General features: G+C 41.8%; 1 protein-coding gene across 1 annotated transcript in view; it reads right to left on the reverse strand.

Moving 5' to 3' along the window:
* cntnap2a (contactin associated protein 2a) overlaps nucleotides 1-25,360 on the reverse strand; it is a 205,846-nt gene that overhangs the window by 158,918 nt on the left and 21,568 nt on the right. The window contains exons 3-7 of the mRNA XM_030099964.1: nucleotides 13,808-13,955; nucleotides 7,496-7,548; nucleotides 7,127-7,277; nucleotides 6,255-6,439; nucleotides 591-734 (exon numbers count right to left, since the gene is read on the reverse strand). Of these exons, the coding sequence (XP_029955824.1) occupies nucleotides 591-734; nucleotides 6,255-6,439; nucleotides 7,127-7,268 (471 nt within the window). The 5' untranslated portion in view covers nucleotides 7,269-7,277; nucleotides 7,496-7,548; nucleotides 13,808-13,955. The remainder of the gene's footprint in view (nucleotides 1-590; nucleotides 735-6,254; nucleotides 6,440-7,126; nucleotides 7,278-7,495; nucleotides 7,549-13,807; nucleotides 13,956-25,360) is intronic.

Consider the following 25,360-nt stretch of genomic DNA (forward strand, 5'->3'; position numbering starts at 1 on the left):
GAGTCACTGAAGAGAATTAGAGGTGCAGCTTTAATGAACTTGATTAGTGCCTCCATTTGTTTAATCAGTTCGGCAGAGATCGAAGGGAGATACGCCGGCTGTCCACTGTTGTGGGGCGGATGGAGGAAGAGACAAAAGATCTCGGAGTGTACAGTCTATTAATGCCTCTTCAGTAAGTCATTTTAGGAGTTTCAACGCTTTTTAATGTGTTGAAGTTGCTACCAGCAGACGTCCAGAAAAGATGTGCTCCTTATGCCGCCAAGATACACTACAAAACAAAATGTTCAACCGTCAGTGCCATTATAAGAACACGGAGCAAAGAGACAGGAAGTAAACACACGCAGGGGCCACTGAGGGGTCAGGTGTTTCTGCTTAATTATGAATCTATTAGACTATTTTTGGTGCGGTGAAGAATCTGGCTCCCTCATTCAGGTCAAACACTAAGTTACGGTGACAATAATGAGCATGTTCAGTATTCCGCTGACTTTGTAAGATCTACTTCAAAAGGCAGATGTTTTTATCTGTGTTGTGATAATGCTGTATATGTGTGTGTGCGTGCGTACAGTAGTGTTAATGCACATTCTACTTACAAAGCTCGACATGTCGAGCTTTTTCCGGCGTGCCAGGTCCGTGATGTTGTCTCCGTTGTAGTTGATGCTTTCCATGCAGCCTTTAAAGTTTTTCCTCCCTCCGCCCACCGGCTTCCCACTGTACGGCATCCCGCCAAAGCTCAGCTGAGGAGAGAAACACAGCGTTTAGCAACAATTCAGGCCTTTTATCATATAAATGACTGCATTCCCAGTTTACACACTCCCATCCAAACTATTAATAGAACATTCATGACAGTCTTAGAAGTCTCGTATGTGTTGTTTTCTTTTTTATAGAAGTTGTAGAATTCATGCATATATTTAATACTTCTGCTTCACTATTCTGACCCTTTACATCTGATGATATATTTAACTTAAATCCAGTTGTTTTAAAGAATTCTGAAGCAAGATTTGTTTTTAACGCACGTATGAACATTGTATGATTTCACAACTATCTGAAGCTCTTAATGGTGAACATTTCAGGCCATATAAACACCTAATGTCTGCTTTAAATGGTAAACACACACACATAATAAGAATTATTGCACGTTTAGTTTATGCACTGAGCTCATAAATGGGGGATGATAATGGCTCTTTCTATTGTTTGGATTTAAAAAAAGGAAGAAAATCTCAGTTTGTTTCATGTTCAGACAGGCTTTCCTAACATCTAAACAAAGGAAAATAACAACAGACTGCTTTGTTGACCTGCTGTTTTCATATTTATTCAGAAAACGTGATTTCAAAACTTTCCCTGCAGATCTGGGTGTTTGGCTAAATGCAATTCGACATGTGAAATGGATGGTGAAAAGCTTGTAGGATGTATAACAACAATCTTACATACAATTAGAAATGCTGCAAGTGGGAAGTTTCAGCTTTATTTTGTGTGAGTAAGAAGCAGAATAAAGTATGGTTTTGAAAGCTTATATTCCAAAACTGAGATGGTATGCAAGTAAGGAGAAAGGAGGAATAGTGCAAGCAAAGAAGGTACAGTTCAAAAAGAATTATGAGAAGAATATTAACTCATTCACTAAAATCAGGGGTTGCATCAATGATGTATGTGCAAACAACCTGGGAAACTGGAAGGGATAAATATCAGACCTGATATTTATTCGCATGGTGCCTGCATAGTAAGATATCTGCACAGTATTTGCATCGTGATTATTTATAAGGGCACAACAAGTCAAAAAATGCTCTCCATAATGTAGTTCTGCATGTTTCTCTGCCAGGAGATCAAAAGTAGTCTTCCTAACTAGCTCAGAGGAGGTGCCACAGGGCACAATCATCTTTCTGGGACAACTTCTACAGACTGATGAAACCAAAATAACCTCCGTCACGCTGATGGAAAGGGGACTGTACAGAGAAATAAAGGAATAGTACATGACCCATGTAAGACGTAATCCATCAATAATAGTGGTCTGTATGTATGAGTGCCAGCAAGTTTGGGGACAGCACTTTATCTCTCTAGAAACAAATGAAAAAAATCCACATGGTTGATTAAAGTAACTGAGTAAAGAGGACACAAAGCATGTCTGAAGCCTTTGACACCTGTTGACTGTGGATGGTGGTAAGTTCGGGCATGTTTGCCAACATTTGGCTTCATTGTAGTTTTCTATTTCACCCCGAGTCCATCTCACTGTTGAACCGTATCAGGAGGGCTTTAAAAAAGTAATTAGAATCCACTGTTTTGAGCTTTTCTATTTTATTTTTTTAAAAAGGTCATCCTTCAAACATTGTTCTTTTATTGTAGATATGAATTGATTGATATCTTTTTTAATTGGTTCAGAGACCTGACACATTAATTTTGCACATTATTGGATTTCAAAGTGGATGCACTGAGACGTGGCAATGAAAAAGGCTTTTATTTTTGGATTGGAAATAAAAAAGACAAGTTTCATCAGTTTTATTATACCTTGTCAAGGCGAGAGGAAGGCATTTTGAGTGACGTCTAAACCACACGTATCACAGATGGTTTCAAGGATGCAGTGACATTGTGTTGTACTTATAAACAAACATTATAGCATCAATTCCCAATGAAGGATGTGACTGGAAAATGAAAGAGCCACTGTCACTCCCCTATTTTCACATAAATACTGCAAATCTGTACTGTTAAACTTGTGCCAGATTAAAGAGGCAACACTGATAAACGCGGTACAAAGCCTGGAGTTTTGCATATTATTGACATCCTAATTACATGAAGTGACTCTAAGAACCATAAGTGAAACGCACTGAAGCGAGAAGAAAGTGATTTGTGGATGTAATGAGAGGAGAATTTATGTTGTTGGGATGGAGGTTAATAAATAGGCGAATGGTGAGAAGCACTGGAGGACACTGGGCTGAAGACGACGCAAACCGTGTTTCATATTTCCCACAGCTGGACATGTGCGGTTTGTTTTTCTCGCAGACGCAGCTCTGAGCCCTGAAGGAAGCCGATATGATGGAGGGCAGTGTGCAATTACCAGCTGATATGTCTGTCTGTCTATATATGTGTATTTGTGTGTGCCTGTATGTGTGTGTGTGTGTGTGTGTGTGTGTGTGTGTGCGTGACGCTCCACTACACTTGGTAATTACTGCCAAGGGTAGAGACAAATGCACCCGGATATTTAGTCTACAGGCCTAAATGGAAGCTAAGGACACACATATATGAGTGTTTGTGTGCGTGTGTGTGTGTGAGTGTGTCTGTGCGCACACACACACACACACACACACAAGAGACAACTGCAGACTAAATGGAGTACAGTGGTACATTTTGACTCCAAGCTGGTCACTCTTTTGCGATGTGTCGAGCGATTCGGCTTTGCAATAACTCCGCCGCAATCCATTCAAGGCTCACCACACACACACACGCGCGCGCGCGCACGTGTGCACACACAAAAACCTCCCGGTGCACCCTGTTGTATAGATTTCCCTGAAGATCCCTTAATTCAACAGCGTGGCTTTAATTGGATGGTGGTTTGTCCTGGCCCATTTCTCAGTATCCTACTTAACACTGGAATAGATCAGCCATATCAGCAAAAGGTCACACACACACACACACACACACACACACACACACACAAACACACATACACACACGCTCATATCAATACAAACACAAACACAGAGACACATACGGCGCGTACGGCCGCATTTGAATTCACCACACGCCTCCCACAGACTGACAATAACCACTGGAATGTATTTCAGACCCATTTCCATTCCACGATCAATTTCCTGCTTTACGTATTATTAGCTGAACTCTTCACATTCTCTTACTGGTTGATGTTAATTATATGAGCTCTATGGATTAGCACTACAGCACAGTGTAAAACCAATATCTAATTTCCGGTGAGGTATCATTGGAGTGCACGGGCCACCAACGATGAGTTTAAATGCAGCAACAAATTAGTAAAAATCATCAGGAGAGTCGCTGCAGTTTAGACGCCAACAATCTGAAAGGGAAAGCATCACGAGCACAAAGTACTGGTAAACCAAGAAGGGTACTCAAAAAAACCTTGACCTTTGGTCAAAGTCAAGCTTTTAAGTCTATTTGCATGCATACAATCTCTGACCATCTTTAAATATCGTGCCATAGAAATCAGAATAAACTTTTAGGTTAACGGTTAACATGTGGAAAAATCAGACATGATTACAGCCAGACAAAGTGGATTTCTGTCTTTAGAAACCATTTAGGTCAACCTTACTCTCAATGTTTTAAGGTATTTTTTGTGACACCGATAATTTTGAATTCCTAGTGATTACAGCCTGTATCTGTTCATCTTTTGACTTCTAAGTGGTATTTTCAAAGTGACATCCGGCATGAGTGACAGTAGCCTTCATAATTTTAGAAGGCATGGGATGAGTTCCTGATAAAAATGCTGGAAATGAAGATGTCAATAAGACAAAGCATGAGTGGAGTCACAATATTCAGCGGGTCCAAAATGCCACGGTTTAATTCTCGGGTCAAACTGTGTCCTTCTACTAAATTTGATAAAAAACATGGAGAAAGCTGCTGCGTGCAAATGAACGGACACACTCCTTAATCGCTCGCAGGTTTTAAAACGATCACACGGCCTTATTTAGACTCTCAGCTGTTTTGGGAGGATCGGTGCGCGTCTGAGAGGCGCTCGCATTAACCATCAGAGTATTCAGCACAGAGCATCAGCGGTGCCCAAGGCTCCCACAGCAAAAGTCTCCCTCAATTTTCTGGAAGTCTTAGGTTCACCTCCACTATTTAATTCCAAAACACAAATACACAACCCCTCAAACATTAATGAAGCAAAGCTGGCGAGCTGATTCAAATGGGCATCTCAGCCCCGCTCGCCGCGGCATGAATACAAAGCAGCCTGTTTTATGGGAAGGTTTATGAGAACTGTGATGGAAACTCCCCAATTAAGTTTTGACCCACTGCTCTCTGCTGAAGGAAAGAAAAAAAAAATAAATGAAAACAACATAAAATATAAATAAGATGTACATTTTCACCCGAGGACATGCGGCTCAGTATTTTCAGGCTGTGTACCCAAATTAACATCAGGTACATAAAGCCACTGTTCAAAAGCTGAGAAAAAAATAGAGCAATGACTTAATTTTCTAACTAAAGAGACGACAATGTTTCTGGATACAACACTCCAGAAATGAGTTTACTTAAAACACAGGCTTGATTACAACAATATGAAGTAGAGCTCATGCTGCTAAAGTGGTTAGCATGCCTGAGGTTAAACCTTTGTGGAGTTTGCATGTTATGCCTGGGAATGAATGGGATCTATAGACTTACTATATGAGTAACAACTCACAGCAACTGGCTCCCATGAAAAGTGAACAAAGTTTTCTTTTGAAAGCTTCTGTGTTTGCACAGCTGAGTCTACAGGAATATCCAGCCTTCACCGTTTCATCAGGCTAAGGAGGAATTAGTGTTTGCCGATCTGAAGCGAGTTGAGATTTTGCAAAGCCAAATGCACATTTTGACTATTAACCAGATGAACAGGGTGCTAAACAGATGCTGCACTGTCACAATTACCGACAATCGTAGTTTGAGACACTAAGCACTCTTATGTTTGCTCCTTAAGCAGTAACCAGTCTTCTGTATTTTGGAGACAGCTGCTGTTGGTAAACATTATGGCATATCATAGGAAAGCTTCAATCCCTACTTAGAGATTTCAGATATGCCCATTTTCCATGGTTTCAGGGTCATCTTTTTTTTTTTTCTTTTTAAATAAAGTTACCTATGAGTGTGAGGGATTGCTCCAGCTATTGAATTCATGCTGGAAGGAGAAGTTTCGGAAGGCTTTTGGACATTTACACAGAGGTCTTCACTGACATTCAGTCAAGGAGACTGGAGCACAATTCTAAGAAAACCAAGTTCAGACAGCAAATGTGACCCCAAAACTGAATACCTCTCAGCTAGTAGACTTTGAAGCGCTCGCTCTGTGTACAGATAGAAATTTGTGTCAGGGACAGAGGAATGAAAGTCATAACCTGCAGAAGCTCCAATCGGATTATGGACTGTAGCTCCTGGAGGTTTATCTAAATCTAGAAGAGGTTCTCCAGGTAGTGAAGAGAGATGATTTTTGCCTACAGAGAGACTTTTGGCTCTGCCAGTTTATTGATGTGACTGCAGCGGCGGCGCCTAGAAGTGTACAGCAGTCAAATCAGACAGCAAGCCCGAATCAAAGATCAAACTGCACTGCTTACCTCGTAGTCCAGATCAAGGTGGTCAAACTCCCCGTTGGTCCTGAAGTGCTGCGTGTGTCGGTCCAGCGTGAAGTTGACGTTGCGACGGTACCGTTCGATCACCACCGAGTGCCAGTGGTTGTCGTCGAGGAGGCTGCCGGTGGTCACCGAGGTGTGACCCAGGATGGAGCCGTACTGGTTACTGCCTGTGAAAGAGGTTGGGAAAAAAAAAGAAAAAAAAGGTAAACAGGTTGAACATAAAATTCAGAATGACACTTTAGATTAGTAGCTGCTCAAAGCTGCAGTAACACTAATAACATGCAAAAAAAAAAAAGATTGCATTATTTATTATTGCTGTTCAAGCATTTACAAATCATCTGTAATCAATCTGAGCTGTGCTTCCTGTAAGCCGCCCGACATTTCTTCGCCAGCCCAAAGTGCTGACTCCCGTGTGCCGCAGCAAGATGTCCTTAAAGGTTACGCTGGTTCTGTCAGCAACACGGCGCGCTGACAGTGAATGATGCTGCACACACTTATGGATTGTTGTGACTTTAGTTTACAGTGTAAAGGGCAGCACGCCGCGCCGCTGCACTTTATCTTTGCTCCTAGATAATATTATCTCAGCAGACAAGGTATGAATTTTGATTACAGAAGTTTAAGATTATCGCCGGGCCTGCGACGATGGTATTTTTTATTCTGAGCAGTCCCGACGCTGCAAACACAACCACTATCACCGGCGAACAGACAGAAAAGGACGGAAGCCGGACATAGCAGAGCAGGACGCAGATAAATGACTTGCTCACATGTTATTTTGCATTCACTACTCCTGCTAATATCGCTGCTTGGTTTAAGGTGAGCATTGAATGAACTTCCTTGGTTTTTTTGCTCCTCACCTAAGTTTATTTGCAGTAACAGTTTGGCTTTGTGGAGCTCCAGAGTGATGTAGTCTCCTTGCTGGCCCTCTCCGTGGAGAATCACACCCTCGCTCTCCGATGACTTGAACCTCAGCGCGATCACGTCCTTGATGATTTTCATCTTCTTCACCTGCACACATGTTGAAGAGAACATCAAACAAAATTTTCACGTTTCTGTTCACACCTCGGATGACTTCAAGTTAAATTAATTTCATCTTGGGATCTTGTGCTTGGTCGCATGCCTGCACAGAATCTGCATAAAGCTTCTAATTTGACCCGTTATTCATTCAAGCTTCATACATATGTCTTTTCAAATGACACAGGACATGAAGGTCGTAAATCCGTTACCTTAAAACGATACGAAATCACACCCTGCCCATCAAAGTTGATGACATCCGCCCCTGAAAGAGACAAACAAACTTTAATCTTCGCTGCCAGAATAACGCAAGGAGGCTTTGACAGGTGTGTTAATGATGAATGAACATGTAAAGCAGGTGTTAAAAATTAATATCCTTTTGTAATCACTGCTTTTAATATCAGCGCCCCCCCCCCCCCCCGCCTCAACGTGTAGGAGGTCTCTGCATTAGAAACGTCAGTCGGAGTGCCTTTTCCGCCGCAGACGTTTTGACACGCCGCAGTATGAAAAACACAGGTGTAAATAATAAAATCAGTGACGGCTGAATTAAATTTAGCCGCCTCTGTCTGCACATGTTGGCTCGCTGACACACTGTCATGGCTTGCTGGGGAACTCGAGGAGAACACATCCTTTGTTAATGTTATTAGCCACCAGTGCTTTCCCGACTGTGACGAGTCAAAATGTCAAAAGGAAAGTTTAATTGCTTGGGTAACCATATACGGCACGAGCAACACAGACGCCGCTGTAAAACACAAAACAGGCTGAATTACAAGTCTTGTATTGAAAGATGGTTTTGATAGTAACATAAAGAGATTGTCTAATTAAAAAAAAAAAAAGTGATCGGCATCCATCAAAAGCATTGTGGGTAAGAGAAAGTAATCTCCGTAGCGAGCTGGGATCGGAAAAGCGCTGTAGAAAACGGTCGGCTGTTGAGTGGCACTGCAGCTCTGTGAAGCTCTAATCAGTCAGAACACCCACACATTTACGCAGGCATGTTGAACATACTAATCAGCAGGTAGTCTGCACTACATATAATAAAACAAGCACAAGTGGGTGACCCGGAAGAGACGGAAGAAGGTTGTGTAAGACATTCAGATCCTGTGAAAAGAAATAAAGTGCAGTGCTTGAGGCGTCTTTTCAATCATATCATCACGGCCCCGGCTGTTCAAGTGGTGAACGGAGAGCAGATGCGAGTGAGTGTGTCTCTGGCTGATGATTGGTTCAAGAGTCGTCACCAGAACTTGGGAGCGCCCTAGCACGCTCGTGCACAAACACACTCCTGCACAGTCACAACGTCCCTCAATCTCGCGACTGTTTTTTTTTTTTTTTCCTAATAAACCACTGAGGGGGAAGGTGGAGGAAATTTACATCTGTACTCTTTGTTCCATCTTCAGTGCCTTTGGAACGATCCCATGCTGCCTTGCACTAGATAGAAACACACATCTTTCAAGGCCTTCTGCTTCTTTACGACGCTCTCTCTTGTTCTTGCAGTGTTCTCTCCATTCGCCGCTTTCATCCTTCCTCACTACTCCCCTATCTGCTCCACTTCTTATTTCCTTTGCTTCCTCCGTCATAAAGCACTTCTCCTTCCATCACTTCATTTAGTTTCTTTCTCTGTCATGTTTATGGGGCAGACAGTAGTGGCGTTTGACAGTTTTTCAATTGTTTTGTAAGATATTGCAAATCAAGGTGTGCAGGATGGAGGGGGCTGCAGCGCTGCAGAGTGCTTTGTGTCAGAGTAGACAATTTATACCCGGAGGTTTTTCCACCAGCTGAAGACCGCTGGTTGATAGAGACATTTGGCCCAGTGTGATACAGATCAACAGGAAATCACAATGCCAACGGATTCCCACAGACTGGCGATACTAATGAGGCTTAGGCAATATCTAAAATCCAGAGAAGTTTGGACACCGTGTGAATGAAAGGGTTTCTATTTAAGTGTCTACACACACACACCACAGAGGAAAAACCCCGCTGTGAAAAGCAACGCAATCATGTTGAAATCATTCAACTTCCATATCCGACTAGCATCATATCGAAATATCAGAGACTGAAACTGAGGCACTTTGTAGTGCCGAAATAAGCATAAATTTATCCGCGCTCGTTTTGATCGAGATTCTTATCAGACGCAAATATGATTGTAGATCACTGTGAATTTGAATATCTGATGTGCAACAAAAGGTTTGATATAGTAAGAGAAACACAGCAAAGCGAGAACTAAATGCAGATATATCGGTGTTGCTGCTGACTTTCAGCTGATGGGTGAGACTGGGGGAAGTTATAACGCAGAAATATCACCTGAGTCCAAAATTTACTCACAGTATGACCAAACATGGAAACCCGTTTTCATTTAATCTGTATCTAATTAAATAAAAAAAATAAGAGAGCCCTATTTTACTTTGTTTTGGTTGACATTTTTTTTTTTATAAAGCAGAGAAAATGTATAATTTCAAGCTAAGTGCTTATAATCAGTCCGACATCATGACTGGAAGTCATATTGTTTGATACAACAATTACACCCCCCCCCCATGCACTGGGTGACACCTGCAAAAATAACACTATATTTCACCTCATGAATATTTGCTTTGTCTCCGCTGATACGAAGAGTGTCAGCCGCTAAATCAGAAAGCGATTGCTGCAAATCAACACTGTGCAGCTTATCTACATTATCATATTACACTGGGGCCAATTATTTGATTAAATGAAGCTAAACGTGGAAAAGCCCACAGACTTCCTGACACCTTCGATTTCAGGTTCTGTCTGCATGTCATTTTATCTAACTATCTATGCATCTCTCTATCTCTGATGTATTCTGTAATAAGCTCGTCTGAAAGCAGTGAAGTCTTTACGATCTTAACTTTGTACAACTTACTACTCTATATACCCACAGTACATTTTACATTTGCTGTGATCATTTGGTTAAAACCAAAAAAAAAAAGTCATTAAAGATAAGCAGTGAAATGATTTATGCTTAATGAAAGGATTTTTGAGATGCAGCCCAGCTCTGTGTAACACTATATTAACGCCTCTTTATTCAGGCGCTAACCGCACTCCTGACCGTGAAAGCCGCAACGATGCTCTTTAAATTTTCAACGCGCTTGGCCCGAGCCCGGCTCTCAAAATGGGTGCAATCCACAAACCAAATCTACATAAGTACATTTCATATACTTGGCAGATGATGATAGTGATACATCATCCTTAGTCTGCTGGCATAAGTAGGACACAGGTTGCAGTCAGCTCAGATCTGCTTACACTCGTCTGAAATTCCACTTGCATGAGAGCGATCGCGCCTGTCTTTAAAAAAAAATAAATAGAATTTGTACTTTATGTTTCTGTCTGCCTTCCTTTTCTCTCCACAATATCCTGACTCCTCTGTGAAATAATTGATTTTCTGTTGATCCCATGTTAATCAAAATGGAAATGAGCATGTAAATTCCACAGCGCGGCGGATCACGACTTCCTCACGGCCTCCAGCTTTGGCACAAATAACACGAGAAGGCTTTCAGTTTAAGGACCATAGGACAGGGAGAACCAGAAATATACACACACACACACACACGCTCGCAGCCTTTTATTACATAGATGAGTCAAATTATGGAATTGCATTTAATTACCATATATTTTCCAAAAATCCAGAATTACCATCTACAACCAACATATTTGGTGATTATGCGAGGAGCATAATATCTATATTTATCCGCCTCCTTCTCCTCCTACTTCTTTGCTTTTGTGGCTTCCCCTTTCATCCTCTTTTTCTTTGTTGTTGTCCAACATTGTACTTCTCCGCTCTTTCATCTCCGGGTTCTCGAGCGGGAAAACATTTACGGGGGACCTTATTCTAAGAGAACTGGAGAGTCGGCGAGTGTGGGACGGGTAGATGAACAGACAAATGTGCGACTTCTCATTTTCTGACTGAACGCTGGAGAAAGGAGCAGTGACAGCATAATCATGAGAAAGCGCCACAGGCTTCAAAACACAGCTGACAGACAACTCTGAAAGATGATGTACCTGACCAGGGGAGTGTGTATGTGTGTGTGTGTATGTGTGTGCGATTTTCTCTTCTATTCTGGTTGTAACCACATGTTTACCTGATTGCGGTATTTGTTGTCTACAATGCCTAAATACAAGCTGAGGTGGAAAATTTCCCATATACAGTACGAATCAGCACGTATATGTTCAGGGTGTTCAAACAACTGTCAAAGAAGTCTTCAGCTGATTCAAAATGCTGCAGCGAGAGTCAGACAGGAACTCGAAGAGGTCATATCACTTCAGTATTCACAGAATCTCGAAGAAAATCGAACATAGTTTTTTTTAAATTGTAAAGTTCTTAACAATCAGGCTCCAACAAATCCAACATATCTTCAAGAACTGCAAGAAATCTTCCACCTCAACTTGTATTCAGGCATGTCGATATAAATAATTGGCTGGAAGGGAAAACTTTGAAGAAGATTAAATTTTAATTATGTATTAAAACAAACAGACAAGGTTCTTTGTAAAACTGATTTTCTTGTTTCAGCTTAAACGTAATTCCCTTAATGTCATTATAAGAGATAAAATCAGGACAGCTTCCAGTAAAAAGGTCTTCAGTAATAGGTCGACAGTAATAGTCACCTTTGGGTTGACATTTGAGATGGCATTTTTAGCGGCCAAAAAGACTGTACACATAAACATTCAAATGATGATTACAGGGACGAGCCTGAGGCAGAGACATCCGCAATTTCAGGAAAATAAAATCACTTTTAGTTCAATTTGGCTGAGTTATATGTTGGTTTTGTAATTTTGAAATGTAATTTGTGAATTGGAATGGAATAACTCTCCTACCCAAAAACTACAGTAACTGACAATAAGTGTGTTCATCAAACTGGAAATCCCTCTCCTTCATCCGACTTCAGTTTTATTCAAAAAGAAAATGATCAGTGTGTGTCACTATATTTATGAGCTACTGTCACTCAGCATCACTCTGTCTCTCCCAGTCTTTGTCTCGTAATAGCAATTCATTTTTCTGAAATCAGTAAAAAAGCAAATAAAAACTATTTTTTTCACTGTGAACCACTAAATCTGTGAGGTAATAGTCGTTTGTTCTGCTCGCTAATGCGAAAGACATCATGTAGCCACGAATTAAAACCACAAAATAAAAAAAAAACATGGAAAAATAGAACATTTAAATATGGAAAACGAATTAAACACGATGTATTCTGAAGTTCTGTAAAGAAAGTCTCGACATTCAGCCAGAACTGATGCGACCTCATAAGTCACCTTTGTCACCGTCTTCAGATTCAGTATTGATAACTTTGAGCTTCAGCTGCTTTGATCCTTTAATTACTTCTCTGGATCAAATTCATAGAGACTGAAACGAGTAACGAGCCGGCTTTAAAACCACCAGGAAAAGAAGCTGCAGATATTTGTGTTGAACCGCTCAAAGTAAAAGAAAGAAGTTTTTTAAGCCTTTTATACACAAGTAAAATAAAGATATCCTGAAGATCTTAAGTTGAAGGTTAAATACTCAACTTGTCACCTCTGTAACAATCAGGTTTTACATGCAGGATGAGTCTATATTCATTGTGAATACAATATTCTGTGTATGTGTGTGCACGAGACTGTGCGCCTGCATGTGTGTCATGTGTATGCGCAGCACATCTTGTCATTCTTATCAATACCGGCTTCCTTTTCTTGCGACACGGAGAGGAAATGAAACAAGGAAAGTATAATCAAAGAGCCGATGACTGGACCTGAATACAATGCATGCCCTCGTACTCTCACACACACGAGCACGTGCACTCGGCGACATGTCCACACACTGCAATCGCATCTCTGCAATGAAAGATGTTCGTGTGTCACTTACAGCAGTAATTTATGCAGAGCCTTAATTGAAAATTGTTATCAAAATCAATTTGGCAGTATTTAATAGAACGAGAGCAAAGAGACAGCGAGCGAGTCAGTTCCCGGGATGATGCATTTGTCAGAAAGCGAGACACAAGCTGCATGTTTGTGTATCTGTGTCAGTGTTTGGATGCAACTGTGCTGCGTAGAGTCCCGTAAAGCGATTTGTTGCGTGTGCAGATACAGGTCCGGGCAGGATTTCACACTGGGTTTAATGTCCAAATAGAATTAACTCATAATCAATAAAAACTCTATTGTGACTTGATTGAAGCTGACAAACCATCATTACACTCTCCCCAGTGGATCCATAATCATGAATGGCAAAAATTCAGAAAGGTTCAAACTGCATGCGAGTGATGGTACAGTATCTTTATTCTGATGAGTATTCACACAGAAACACAACTTCTAAACTCCACAGAGAAAAGTCCTACATCCCTGATATGAGGTGAGCGTTTACCCCACTATGAAACTATCAATATGCAAATGAATAGGATTTTCTCCTGTCGGTGTTTTGTCAGATAATGCGTGATGATACCAGGTGTGAAATTATCTGCGTGTACGTTCAAGGGAAATATACAAAGACAGAGGAAAAAAAGCTGTTGCAGGTGCGTTGAAAGACGACACCTGAGCGTCGTTCCACTCACAGTAGGCACATCCGTAAACCTCTATGCGCAGCCCGATCCGTCCCTCCTCGCTCCAGTCTAACGGCACGAGCCTGAGGAAGCGGGCGACGATCCCCTGCTGCAGCTCGTGGCGAACCGAGCTTTCCGAGTTGGAGTTCCCGGAGAAGGCCTGCAAACACACACACGCACACACACACGCAATGAAATTAAATACATCAAAGCCACAAGCCTGCAGTCAAACAAGCAGCTTCAGGACTTAGAACAACAGCATTTGTTCCACTTAACACATCCTGCCCTAAAGGATCACACTCACAAAACATACCAAATCATTTTTGAGTCTACATATCTAATATGCCCTGCACGAGACAGTCTAACTGCAGGGGATTTCGTCAGGAAATTGCATATTGTATTCAACTCAAAGTGAATGCAGGAGTCACCTCATTCACAGTTTATATTTCGGCTGGCTTCCGAGTCCCCAGAGATTAATGATGACTTGTAAATGATGTTTACAGTTTCTTGGCGTATTAGTGCCGCGTTCGATTTTTGCTGACGTGCAAGTCTGCTATTCCAGGCTCCGAACAAGAGAATAACGCCGGGACCTGATGGGGACAGCCTTCACACGGCCCTCCGTCAGGGTGACTCGACTTAACTTAAATAAGGCTCTGTGCTGTTAGTCACATTTCGCCCATTCACATAAACACAAACACACACACTGCAAAGTCAGTGGCGACCACACAAGGCACTTGACCTCCACTGGGAGCAATTTTAGGTTTAGTGTCTCACTCAAGGACACTCCGACACACAGTGAAGGTGTGATGGGGATTGAATTGCCATCGATGTGACTCCAGCAGCTGAGCCACAGCTGCCCACGCCTGTTGTTTTATGCAGAGTTAATGCATGCAGATTCAAATATCTCGGTGTCGGGACGCCGGAGCACGCCCCTCCTAACAGTGGCATTATTTCTTATTGTCTAGATCTGACAATGACTTTGTTTTGATGTTTGTGCGGTGGTTTTTAAGAGTGGGAGCCGAATGTGTGGATGATATCTTAGACACCTGCTACATTTTTGGCTTGTTCACATACTGCAACAGAGGAATGCGATGCTGAAGGCATCTGCTTCTCAGAATAACACAGATATTGCACAAACAGAACTAAGAGGAGTGAGTTAACCGCCTCTTTTGTCTCCTCTCCTTGTTTCACTCCCTTTCCCCCCCGTCTCCTCCTGCTCGGCGTCGCTTCCCTCACTTGATTTTGGCGCTCCATGGCGAGAACCTCTAACCTTCCACACATACACACCTCAGCTTTGCCTCCACACACATATGCGCGGCACAGTTGGCACAAAGCACCGGGGAGACGCATCATTAATATCCTGGCAGGTAACGAGACAAGAGCACGACACCAGACAGCCATGTGTTCCTCCAGATAAGACGTGGTGTGGGGAGGGCAAAGGATGAGAGTGGGGGGGTTTGGGGGGGGGGACTCTGCTCCAGCAGTCCGCTTTGAGTCGGCTCCTCAGTGACCTGAGTGCGTCCCCCTGAAGATACGCTATCTGCAAAGCAGGAGATGGTCAAGAGTTCACAGTCAGCTCAAAGCTACTGAACTTCCACAGCGCCCGGGGAGAGGACGGGACGGGACGGGAGGGGAACCGCAATTCTATCTCCTCTGCGCCTTTCCTCCACCTTTATTTTTTTTTATCTTTATTTATCTCAAAAAAGGTTAAGTGAAAACACAAACACTTTTTATTAGTGCCCTGCCTGAATTTGACACAGCGTCACATGGCTCACCGGGGAGCTCTTCAGTATCCCATAAAGCTTCAGCGCTCTGCAGGCGCACACCTCCACATGATCCGGGTTAACTTACTTGCTCAAGGGTACATATGCCAGAGAGCATTGTTTCATCAACGGTTTCATCATTTTGAAAAAAATGATCTTAGTTTCCAAGTCAAAATGTCTCGCAGTCCAACCAAATATCCAACAGCAATGAAAATATACTTAGGAAGGACTTCACTTTAAGTTGTTAAATACATTGAGGGAACATTGTGAACAGTTAAAAGTATCCTCTCTGATCAAAATTATGAGAGGGCATTGATCTTTTCCAGGGAGAATGAAGAGAAGACTTGGTAAAATAGCCATCTTTAGTGCTGCCTGATCAAATTTAGGTGACTGGAACAATCCTGGACAGATCACCACTTCAACACACAGCAAACACATCAAGGGAGGCGATCTCAGATGTTTGTTTTGGGACTGTGGGAGAAACCTGGAGTATCTGGTTAAAAAAGCAACACATGCTCCCAAGCTCACACTTCAACTGGAGTATTTTAACCAACATATCACTGCGAGAATAGTTAAATCAAATCAATGACTGTCACCAAAAACAAAACAAAAAAAAAAAAAGTATGATTTTGTAGAGGCATGACTATTTGTGTGTACGGGTCCTTCCCCTGATATGACTCTTGGTGTTTTGCTCCACTGGGTTCTGTCCCCAAACCCCCACAAGCATTAGCCTCCTATCAGTGTCTGCACAGCAACCTCCCAAAGTCTGACCTCCAGCGAGAAGCTACTTAGCAAAGGTTAACTTCAAACAAAAGATGTCATATTTATTACCTCCGCCAGGAGGTTATGTAATCATGTCGGTTTGTTTGTTGGTTGGTTGGTTTGTTAGCAACATTACGGAAAAAGTTATGGACGGATTGCAATGAAACTTTGAGGAAAGGTGGGTCTTGGGCTAACTTAGAATCCATAAAATTTTGGTGATGATCCGGATCACTGTCTGGATCCAGGAATTTTTTAAAGTGTTCTTTATCATTGACCGATAGGGTGTACCGCCCAGCGGAACTTTAGTTTTAGTTCCTAGTCGGACCTGTTTCACGGACGGAACAGTCGCGCAGCAGCACAACAAAATCGCCACAAGTTGGCTTCTCTTCAAAACTTGATCAGAGCTTTGTCTGTAAGTGATTTCACCCTATGTTGGACTGTTTGCTTCCTTTGTTATGCATCTCTGCATGTCCGTCATTGTGTTGTTTTTTTATTGCCGAGTTACGTTAGGGTGACGACTTTCATTTGACCAGTGTAGTACTGTATCGATCCAGCAGAGGGCCTCAGTACTGCATCTTAAATTGATGACAGGCTTTCTTTACATCTGTTTAGTTATATTTATACATGGTGTTCTTGTTGTTGTTGGTGACTGCTTTGACCTGTGGCAGAGGTCTGCGCTCTCTGAGTGCCAAATTCTAGTTGAATAAGACCGACTCACAGTTTGAACACATTCTGTTTATAACCTCAAGACACCTTGAAACAAGCTGAAAATCTGATGTGATCTGATCTAATCGGATTATTTTTAGTTGTTTAATTTATTGCAAACACCAAAATTTGTACTCATAACAAAAATAAATGAATAATATCGAGACCAACAAAAACACTCAAAGTCAAATATATTTCATTCAAACAGTTTGTGCTCTTCAGATGCTCCTTTTGAATTAATTTATACTTTCAGTCGTGAAAATAAATATATGTCCTTGTGAATATCACTCCTTTTTAGGGTTAACTGAGATCTGCGTCAGATCTGTGAGCTGTTCTCAACTAAATCCTCAGTTTACCATACTTTTCAACCACATGTCAAAACATTAAAAGGGCATCTGAAAGAAGACTTCCCATTGAAATTGTCCCCAAAATGGAGAAATTTCCTTTAGTCACCAGGACTCAAGACACCCTGTGGAGAAGTTTTCACATTTCTTCTTTCCCGTCGCATCTTTTATTTATGTGACACATTTCATAAAACAGATGTTTTTGCTTTGAGGCAAAAGACAAGAAAACAATTGCAGAAATATTAGTGTATTAGTAATAATTAGAATTAATAATAAGAACGGTAATTCTGGCAAGAAGATAAATGAGAACAAGCCAAATATGACAGAAAGAGATGAAAAAGACGAGGAAGAAGAAGAAGAGACAAAAAGATGAAGGTCAAGATGAAGATGGAAACAGAAATAAAGAAGATTAATGAAAAAGAGACAATAATAATAAGAAGACAAAGGTAGAGAAGAAGAAGACAAAGAAGATAATGGAGTACATATATACTCACACAAACAAGCCAACTATTTCAAACCTAAGTGAAACTTTCAAAGGCAGACAGTTTTAATCAGCCTTTCAAAGAAACCACTGCCATAGCAGACCTTGGCTGGTGTGGTAAAGAATTCCAGAGAGTCGCACCATAGTGACTGAAGGGACTATAAGCCGGTTCTCAGTCCTCCCTCTCATCCTGTGCTCTTCCCTGCATGTCTGTCCTTCACTATTCTGTTTCCAAAAGGCGCACAGTTGGGATAAGAAACACCAAAAAAAAAAAACCACACAAACATATCAGTTTGCATGCAGACATGCAAGCATGTTAGCACCTGCAAAGCACCTTGCTATTGAAGCCATTGTGCAAAGTTAAAACCCGCTATCACCCATAAGCTCATTTCAGGGCCTGAAATAAAATAATAATAGAAGAAAATTTGAATATTGTATATCTTCTGAGGATTTGGGAGCCGACGTGCAGAACGCTTCTTTCTGAGCAGCTGTCACCTCCCCCTTTTTGCCCTTGTCAAGGTGCGTGTGTGTGAGTGTGTGAGAGAGAAAGAGAGAGAGCGCATGAAAAAGACTGAAAAGGAAAGAACAAAACCATTTTTTGTCTCCACCCAAAAAGCTCCATTCCATTTTTTCCCCCTCTCTCTCTCTCTCTCTCTATTGTGTTCATCCCACTATTCTGTACTTATCTGTGCTTGGCTGAATGAACAGCTCAATTCAAAGGCATTACTATGCAGGGCGGAGGGCGGAAGGAGGGATCGGTGAAGAGAGCAGGAGGATGAAGATGAGGAAAAAGCTGTGGATGCTGAACACCTTGCAAAAGTCTGCTTAGTGAACCATTTAATTCCCTCTACTCCAAAGTCAAATGATTAAACAGCAAACCACTGAGTAATTGGAAATGTCTGTGTGTCACTGCATATAGTGTGTATCGTTATGTCCTACCTTTTATGGCTGCGTGTGTGTGTGTGTGTGTGTAAAACAACTTAAGAGCTTAGACACTTTGACGTTTTGTTTAATCAAGAACTGAAGTAATTTATGGCTACAAATGCCACAAAGTGCTTGTGGCAACTTTCAGATGTTCCTCAGTATTTGCATGTGTGTGTGTGTATGTGTATGTGTGCGCATGTGTGTGTTTTCATTACAACATCGACATACATTCATGATGCTTACAGCTTTGGTAATGTACTTGGAAAACGTGGCAAGATTTAAAACTTTCGGGCTGCATTTGGGAATGTTTGGGAGATACTCCTGTCAGGATGTGCATAAAAATTTAGGAATATTTAGAAATAAAAACAAAACAAAACAAAACAAAACAGGAAAAAAAAGGAATATTTCTCATTTAAAAAGTGGATAAAGAAAACCCTGGCTGGGAATCAACAGAGCACAAAGCTGTCACATGATTTTAGCAAAGCGCGAGATCAGTGGAAGAGAAGCATGAGAGACAAGTTGCCTTGGAAAACCAAAATAATGAGGGGAGCTGAGAGGCAGCCGGTCTCCATACTGGCCGTTTGGAACACCAGGGCTGCTGTCGTTCAAGAAACAACAAGCCAATCACTTCACTACAGCTGGTCAACAAATCCCCCTGCGGTCTGCACACACACACACACACACACACATCGCCCAGCATGTAAACAAGATACACATGCATTTTTGCATGGTTGTGCCCATACACACACACACACACACACACACACACACACACACTCTGGCAAGCACCTACACACATACATTTACACCCATTATCTAAGTGCTAAACAGCTCTCCCCTGTTACCGCTCTTCACTCGCCTGCTAATTCTCCCTGGCTGCATGCTTTTCATTTCCTGAATGCGCATCTGTCCTTTCTTTCTATCCGCATGTGTGTTTGTGAAAATCTATTTGTGTGTGTGTGTGTGTGTGTGTGTGTTCTGACAGCTAGAGACAAGCCTTTCCAGAGAACAGATCTCCAGATACTGAGAAACAACAAGTGAAAGCTATTTTCTGGCATTTGCTTGTTGCTGCTGGAACCTTTGTTAGTCCAGACCAGAGTCAAGGCCATTGTGTTAGTGTGTGTGTGTGTGTGTGTGTGTGTGTGTGTGTGTGTGTGTGTGTGTGTGTGTGTGTGTGTGTGTGTGTGTGTGTTCCTTCCAAACAGGCAGGGGAAATCATTCCAGCCTGGTCTGGTCTTTTGTTTTTATTGACAAGTGCACGGGACAAAACAGAAGGGCCATAGAGAAATTTGTGTTTCTGTGAAGCTCTGTGGATGATTGTTTGTCTGGGAATGTGAGTGTTTACTGAGCCAAGAAAACAGGGCGAACTCTGCTCGCTCTTAATTTAAAACATGACTCAACTATTTTACACTCAATCAGTGATCTTCTATCCCTCTTTATCCAGCCCAGGGTCAAGCTCTAGATCTCCACAGGAGTACTCAACCAATGTGCACGAACAAGGAGAGCATCAGGGATCCAGAAAAAGCCCCCAAATTCAACCGGGACTCAAACCAACTAGTTGCCATGAGGCAGTGGTGCGAACCGCTGCGACCACCGTGCAGCCCCAAAGCAATGCTGGCATGTTTATGTCTTTGAGGTCCATTGGCTGGTTTCTCTCCTCTGAGATGACTCTAACTCCAGCGCCATTTAGTCAATATTATCATTTTCAACTCCTGTGACAGATTAAATTGGCTCATTTTGCTGAAATCCATGCACACCAAAGTTAGCGTGACGAATGAATTCATTCCAGTGATACTTTCACATGAAGTTCAGAGCATTGAAACACTGAGGCTACGTCCAACAATAATTCACCCACAATTCCCAAACCACAATCCGCAGTTAATGCATTGTTGACTTTGTGCGGTTGGAGTGAAGATTTGAGTCATCCTACAGGAAAAAAACAAACAAAAACAAAAAAAGCAAAGTGGTATCTTCAAGTGGTGCTCGACCATAATCCGTCTGGAAAGCACTCCTTGTTAAGGCCCGGATTTTGTTCGCGCCGCATGCAACATTTATGTGTTTTGCAAGTCACGTACTTGTTTACGTGATGAAGTGCACCACTTGTGGTTGTTTTTCGTGGAGGGTAAAATACATTTTATACCCGCGCTCGAAAACTGTCAACTTCTGGAGTGCCAGTTCTGTGTGGAAAGAAAGTGAAATAAAGAAGCAGCGTACACCTCCGCCTTGCGGAATCAGCTGTTCTTAAGAGGAAAATATGGCCCCAATAGAAGAGATTCTTCTTCACTTGCTGTCAGAATTTAAATTCTGGGTACACAGTCAATCAAGTCTACCACTAGGGGTGGAGGCCAAAACCAACTTCAGCTGCAGGCACAAGCTAAATGATTTTTTTTAATGGGATGTCCAGCTCCAAATGTGCTGAATGACTGACTCAATCTGTGTCAATTTCTGTAATGGTTATTAGAATTTTTTGGGGACGTTTCCCATCTCCTCTAAATAGGCTTGATTGTCTGCCGTCTCTTGGATTTGCAGAAGAAAGCATGCGCCTGTTTGGGTTCGTCTTTTTCAGCATGGAACAAACGGAAATCAGTCACATTTCTGTACTTGTCTTCTGTAAAGGAAGCAAAGTGAGCCTGAACTCTGCTACATTTCTAGTTTTTTTTTTTTTTTTTTTATCAGAGTCACTCATTCACTGTACGTCTGTCTGTTGCTCTATGCACAATCGTTAATTTGAGCATATAAAATACTTTGATCTGCTATTTGTGCACTTTTCCAGCACGCTTTGTGCTCCTCCACTGGAGACAGCACTGCATTATATCCCTTTGTATCAGTCATAGCTCTGTGCCAGAATAAGTTCAGACTCTCATTACCTGCTCTCGCCTTCCAAAAGGAGCCACCAAAGACGTGGCGACAAAGGGAAATCCAATCTTTTCTTACCTCCATGAAAATTATTAGGAGGAAAATTGAAGGCTACTTCCAGACCATTTTATGCTAATAAACCACCTTTCCTGGCTCTTTAATTACTGTAGAGCAATGAAAAGAAGAAAAAAAGAAAAACGCTTGAGTGAAAGTCCAGAAACATTTTAGTATCACGCTTTCTTCGATATTCTTCTCTCTGAATTCACGTATTAGCATGACCCACACTGACATGCCTGCGCACACACACACACACACACACACACACTGAGGGAAAGAATACAGTTTTAAGAGTCCATTACTCAGGCTGTGAACATTTGGCACCTCCTCTCCCCTCTGCTCACCGGGGACCAACGCTGATGGAGTGAAGCCTCCGCTGTAAAACCCTGCAACGCCACATGGAGCCTGTTTGTGTGCGAGCACGCCTCTACACCCGCAAAGTGACTTTCACGATGTGTGTGTGCGCGCGTGTTTAGACATAATGTTAGCAGGGGCCCAAATTCTCCAACCTCCGCGTTCGACTCACAAACCGGCGCTCTCAAAACTCTGACATCCTGAGCAAAACCCAGGAGAACCGTTTGAAAAGAGGCAAGTTCAGCTCTGTAAAACGACTCAGGTGGACGCCAGTAATCAGCCACAACCTTGTGAACTGAATAATAAAAGTTTGACTTTGTAGAGGTCACTGGGAAGTCTTTCTCGGTGGTCGGCGAGCGGCCCCAGCATGGAGCAAAGCCGCAGAAGCCGGGTAATGTCTCCAGGAGCTTCGCTCATCTTGAGGTAAAAGTCGTCCTTTAAAGAAAGAAATGAATGAATGACGATGTTCGAACCACTTGGTGTTGCTGAAATAGTTGTTTTGAAACAAGAGAAATTTCAGATATGGTTTTAAGTAATACCAGCATGGTTTAACAGCACTTTGATCAAAAGCTAGAACATAAGAGAGAAGTGTCAAAAATAAATGGCATCATCCCAGAGATATTCAAAAAAAAATTCATAACAGTCACATAAACTGAAGCAAAAGAACGTTCATGATCCGCCGAGAAATATTCTCTTTATCTATTTGAATTCATCATCCTCATTATTCTCTCTGAGCAACTTTTAATTTCCACTCTCAACCCTTTATCTGGAATGAAGTAGAGTGACATTAAAGAGCTGATGTTCTTATGAAGTCTGCAACTAATCAAGATACAGGGTGAAAAGTTAGAAGCAATTTCATTTCAGTATAAATGGAAACAAAAAGTGCCCCTGTGAGTTAACGGTCAGTCATTATAGCCATGATGAAGATGGTGATATATATGAAATAAATCAAGTGAATATAAACATGGCTCTTTTATAGAATAGTGATAATATATTTGCCGTCATTAACATTCAAGGAAACCCTCTGGTCAAAGTGGCTGGAACGTTTATGGGTGTTACTCTCCAGTCTGCGTCGTTAAACTCTTTGGATTTAATTGTTTATAAGTTTATTAACCATATGAGAGAATGTGAGGAAGTCAAAGGTTCCAACAATGAGATCTGATATGGTGCCGCCTTCATCTTCAGTTTACATATGTTTCCAAATTAAATGGAATGCCATTTTTTAAATAATTTTCTTTAATCTATAACAGGGATCTATAACAATTTCCCGGGAGCATGACCCGCCACTGTGGGCATCAAGAAAAATGTGGCCCTCTCCATCATTTAAGTTGCCCATCCCTGATCTATAAGCTAACATGTCACCGAATTTATATAACTGACACATTAGAATACCAAAAAATTCAAGCAATACATCAAACAATTTAACTAACTATACATTTTACAGACAGTAACTCTATACATAGACTACATTTACAATATTATAACTGTTATATACTGTATAACTATATATAACTATATGAAAAACACAGCGCCCTTCACGTTATTATTGCTGTACAGTTTTTGTGGTAAGCCTATAAGAGTTTGCCTCATAAACCAGCCCCGCCCACTCCTCATCCGCGTTTGGATTTTGGAGTTGAGCTCAGTCTCGGTAGGAGCCCATAGAAGGGGATTTCAATTGGTCTGAAACGACCGAGCCAATCGGCGTTGCTGCTTTTTGTTTGCAAATTTTTTTGGCAAATTCCGGTGGCTAAACCGGAAGTGACGCTATCGCTGCGCGTATCGGAGATGACGGACTTTAAAGCGATACTTCAACATTTTGGCAAATTGGCCCGTTTAGCGCAATTCATTAGTCATTTCGAACAGTATACTTACTTTTTTTGTGAGGGCGAGCTGTTGTTTATTCAGAGTTGAGTCGGGGAAGGTTTTCAGGACGGACACAATGGAAGTGGATGGTATTTTGGTTCCCCCTCGTCAAACTCATCAAATACACAATCCAACAACCCCAAAACACTTTGGTGGGCAAATTATAATCCGCACATTCACTACGCTGTGAAGTATTAATGCAAAATTACGAGATTGAGTTGTTTATGCGAAGATTGCTAAGACGGAACTACTTGTCTGGGCGTAGTGATTTCAAAAGAAAAAGTAGTTCCCAGTATTTGCTTCAGTGTCGTAACGCTACAATATTATTTGTTGGTGTTCCACAGCGTAGTGAATGTGCGGATTATAATTTGCCCACCAAAGTGTTTTGGGGTTGTTGGATTGTGTATTTGATGAGTTTGACGAGGGGGAACCAAAATACCATCCACTTCCATTGTGTCCGTCCTGAAAACCTTCCCCGACTCATCTCTGAATAAACAACAGCTCGCCCTCACAAAAAAAGTAAGTATACTGTTCGAAATGACTAAATAATTGCGCTAAATGGGCCAATTTGCCAAAATGTTGAAGCATTGCTTTAAAGGGGACGTTGATCAGTGGACCTCTTTTTTAAACCTGTAAACACTATTAAATAGTCTGATACCAATGTGAAACGACACCAAAGTGTCAAGTAATGCGGTTCATGTCTTTGCCCGCAACCCCTGAAAACAGTTCTGCCTGGCTGTGAACGCTCTGTTTCACTGAGTTGTTTTCAAGCCGGGACCGTTGTGACGTAGATGTGATCCGGGCTTCCTTATATGGTCATGCTGAGACCCGGCCCTGCCTTCTCTGTGCCTGGTGTGAGTGTTGGTGTTAGATCCAGAGAACATGGCTCCCAGAAAATATTTATTTGGATATCCTAGAAAGGCAGTTTTATTTGGCTTTCCTGAAGACGAAATCTTCCAGGCAGCAGTGGAAATTATTTCTTTTTCCGGGTCAGAAGAAGACAAATACTCCAGTCTTTGTCTGGCAACGGCATTTTGCACGGCACTGTTTTGCAGAAGCGGTAAGTTAAAACTTTTCAGTGTCCTGTGTTTATTTTATGTTAGCTATAAAAGTTATTTTAGATGGTAAGGTTGAGTGCTCGACGAAATCATCAGCTGATAGGGGAATAGCGCAAAAAAAGTTACAATTACCACCAACATCCAAAATTAACAGCCGCAAACGGCAGATGAATTTTCTGTTTGGCGAGTAAATAGCAGGGTTATCTGCCACACGGGGCAAGTGGGTGAATGTTTTCTACCATAATAATAATAATAGTAAGCGTTTTGGGACACAAAGTGTGGGATCACTACAAGTTGAAACGAAAACATAGTGCAGCATGTCTGTGGTGCATCGGAGTTATCCTAGCATAATAGCACATCGTATGCTACACCAAGACGTAGCATGTTTACCATCAGAG

This window comes from Salarias fasciatus, chromosome 9 (assembly GCF_902148845.1).
Source record: "Salarias fasciatus chromosome 9, fSalaFa1.1, whole genome shotgun sequence".
Lineage (NCBI taxonomy): Eukaryota > Metazoa > Chordata > Actinopteri > Blenniiformes > Blenniidae > Salarias > Salarias fasciatus.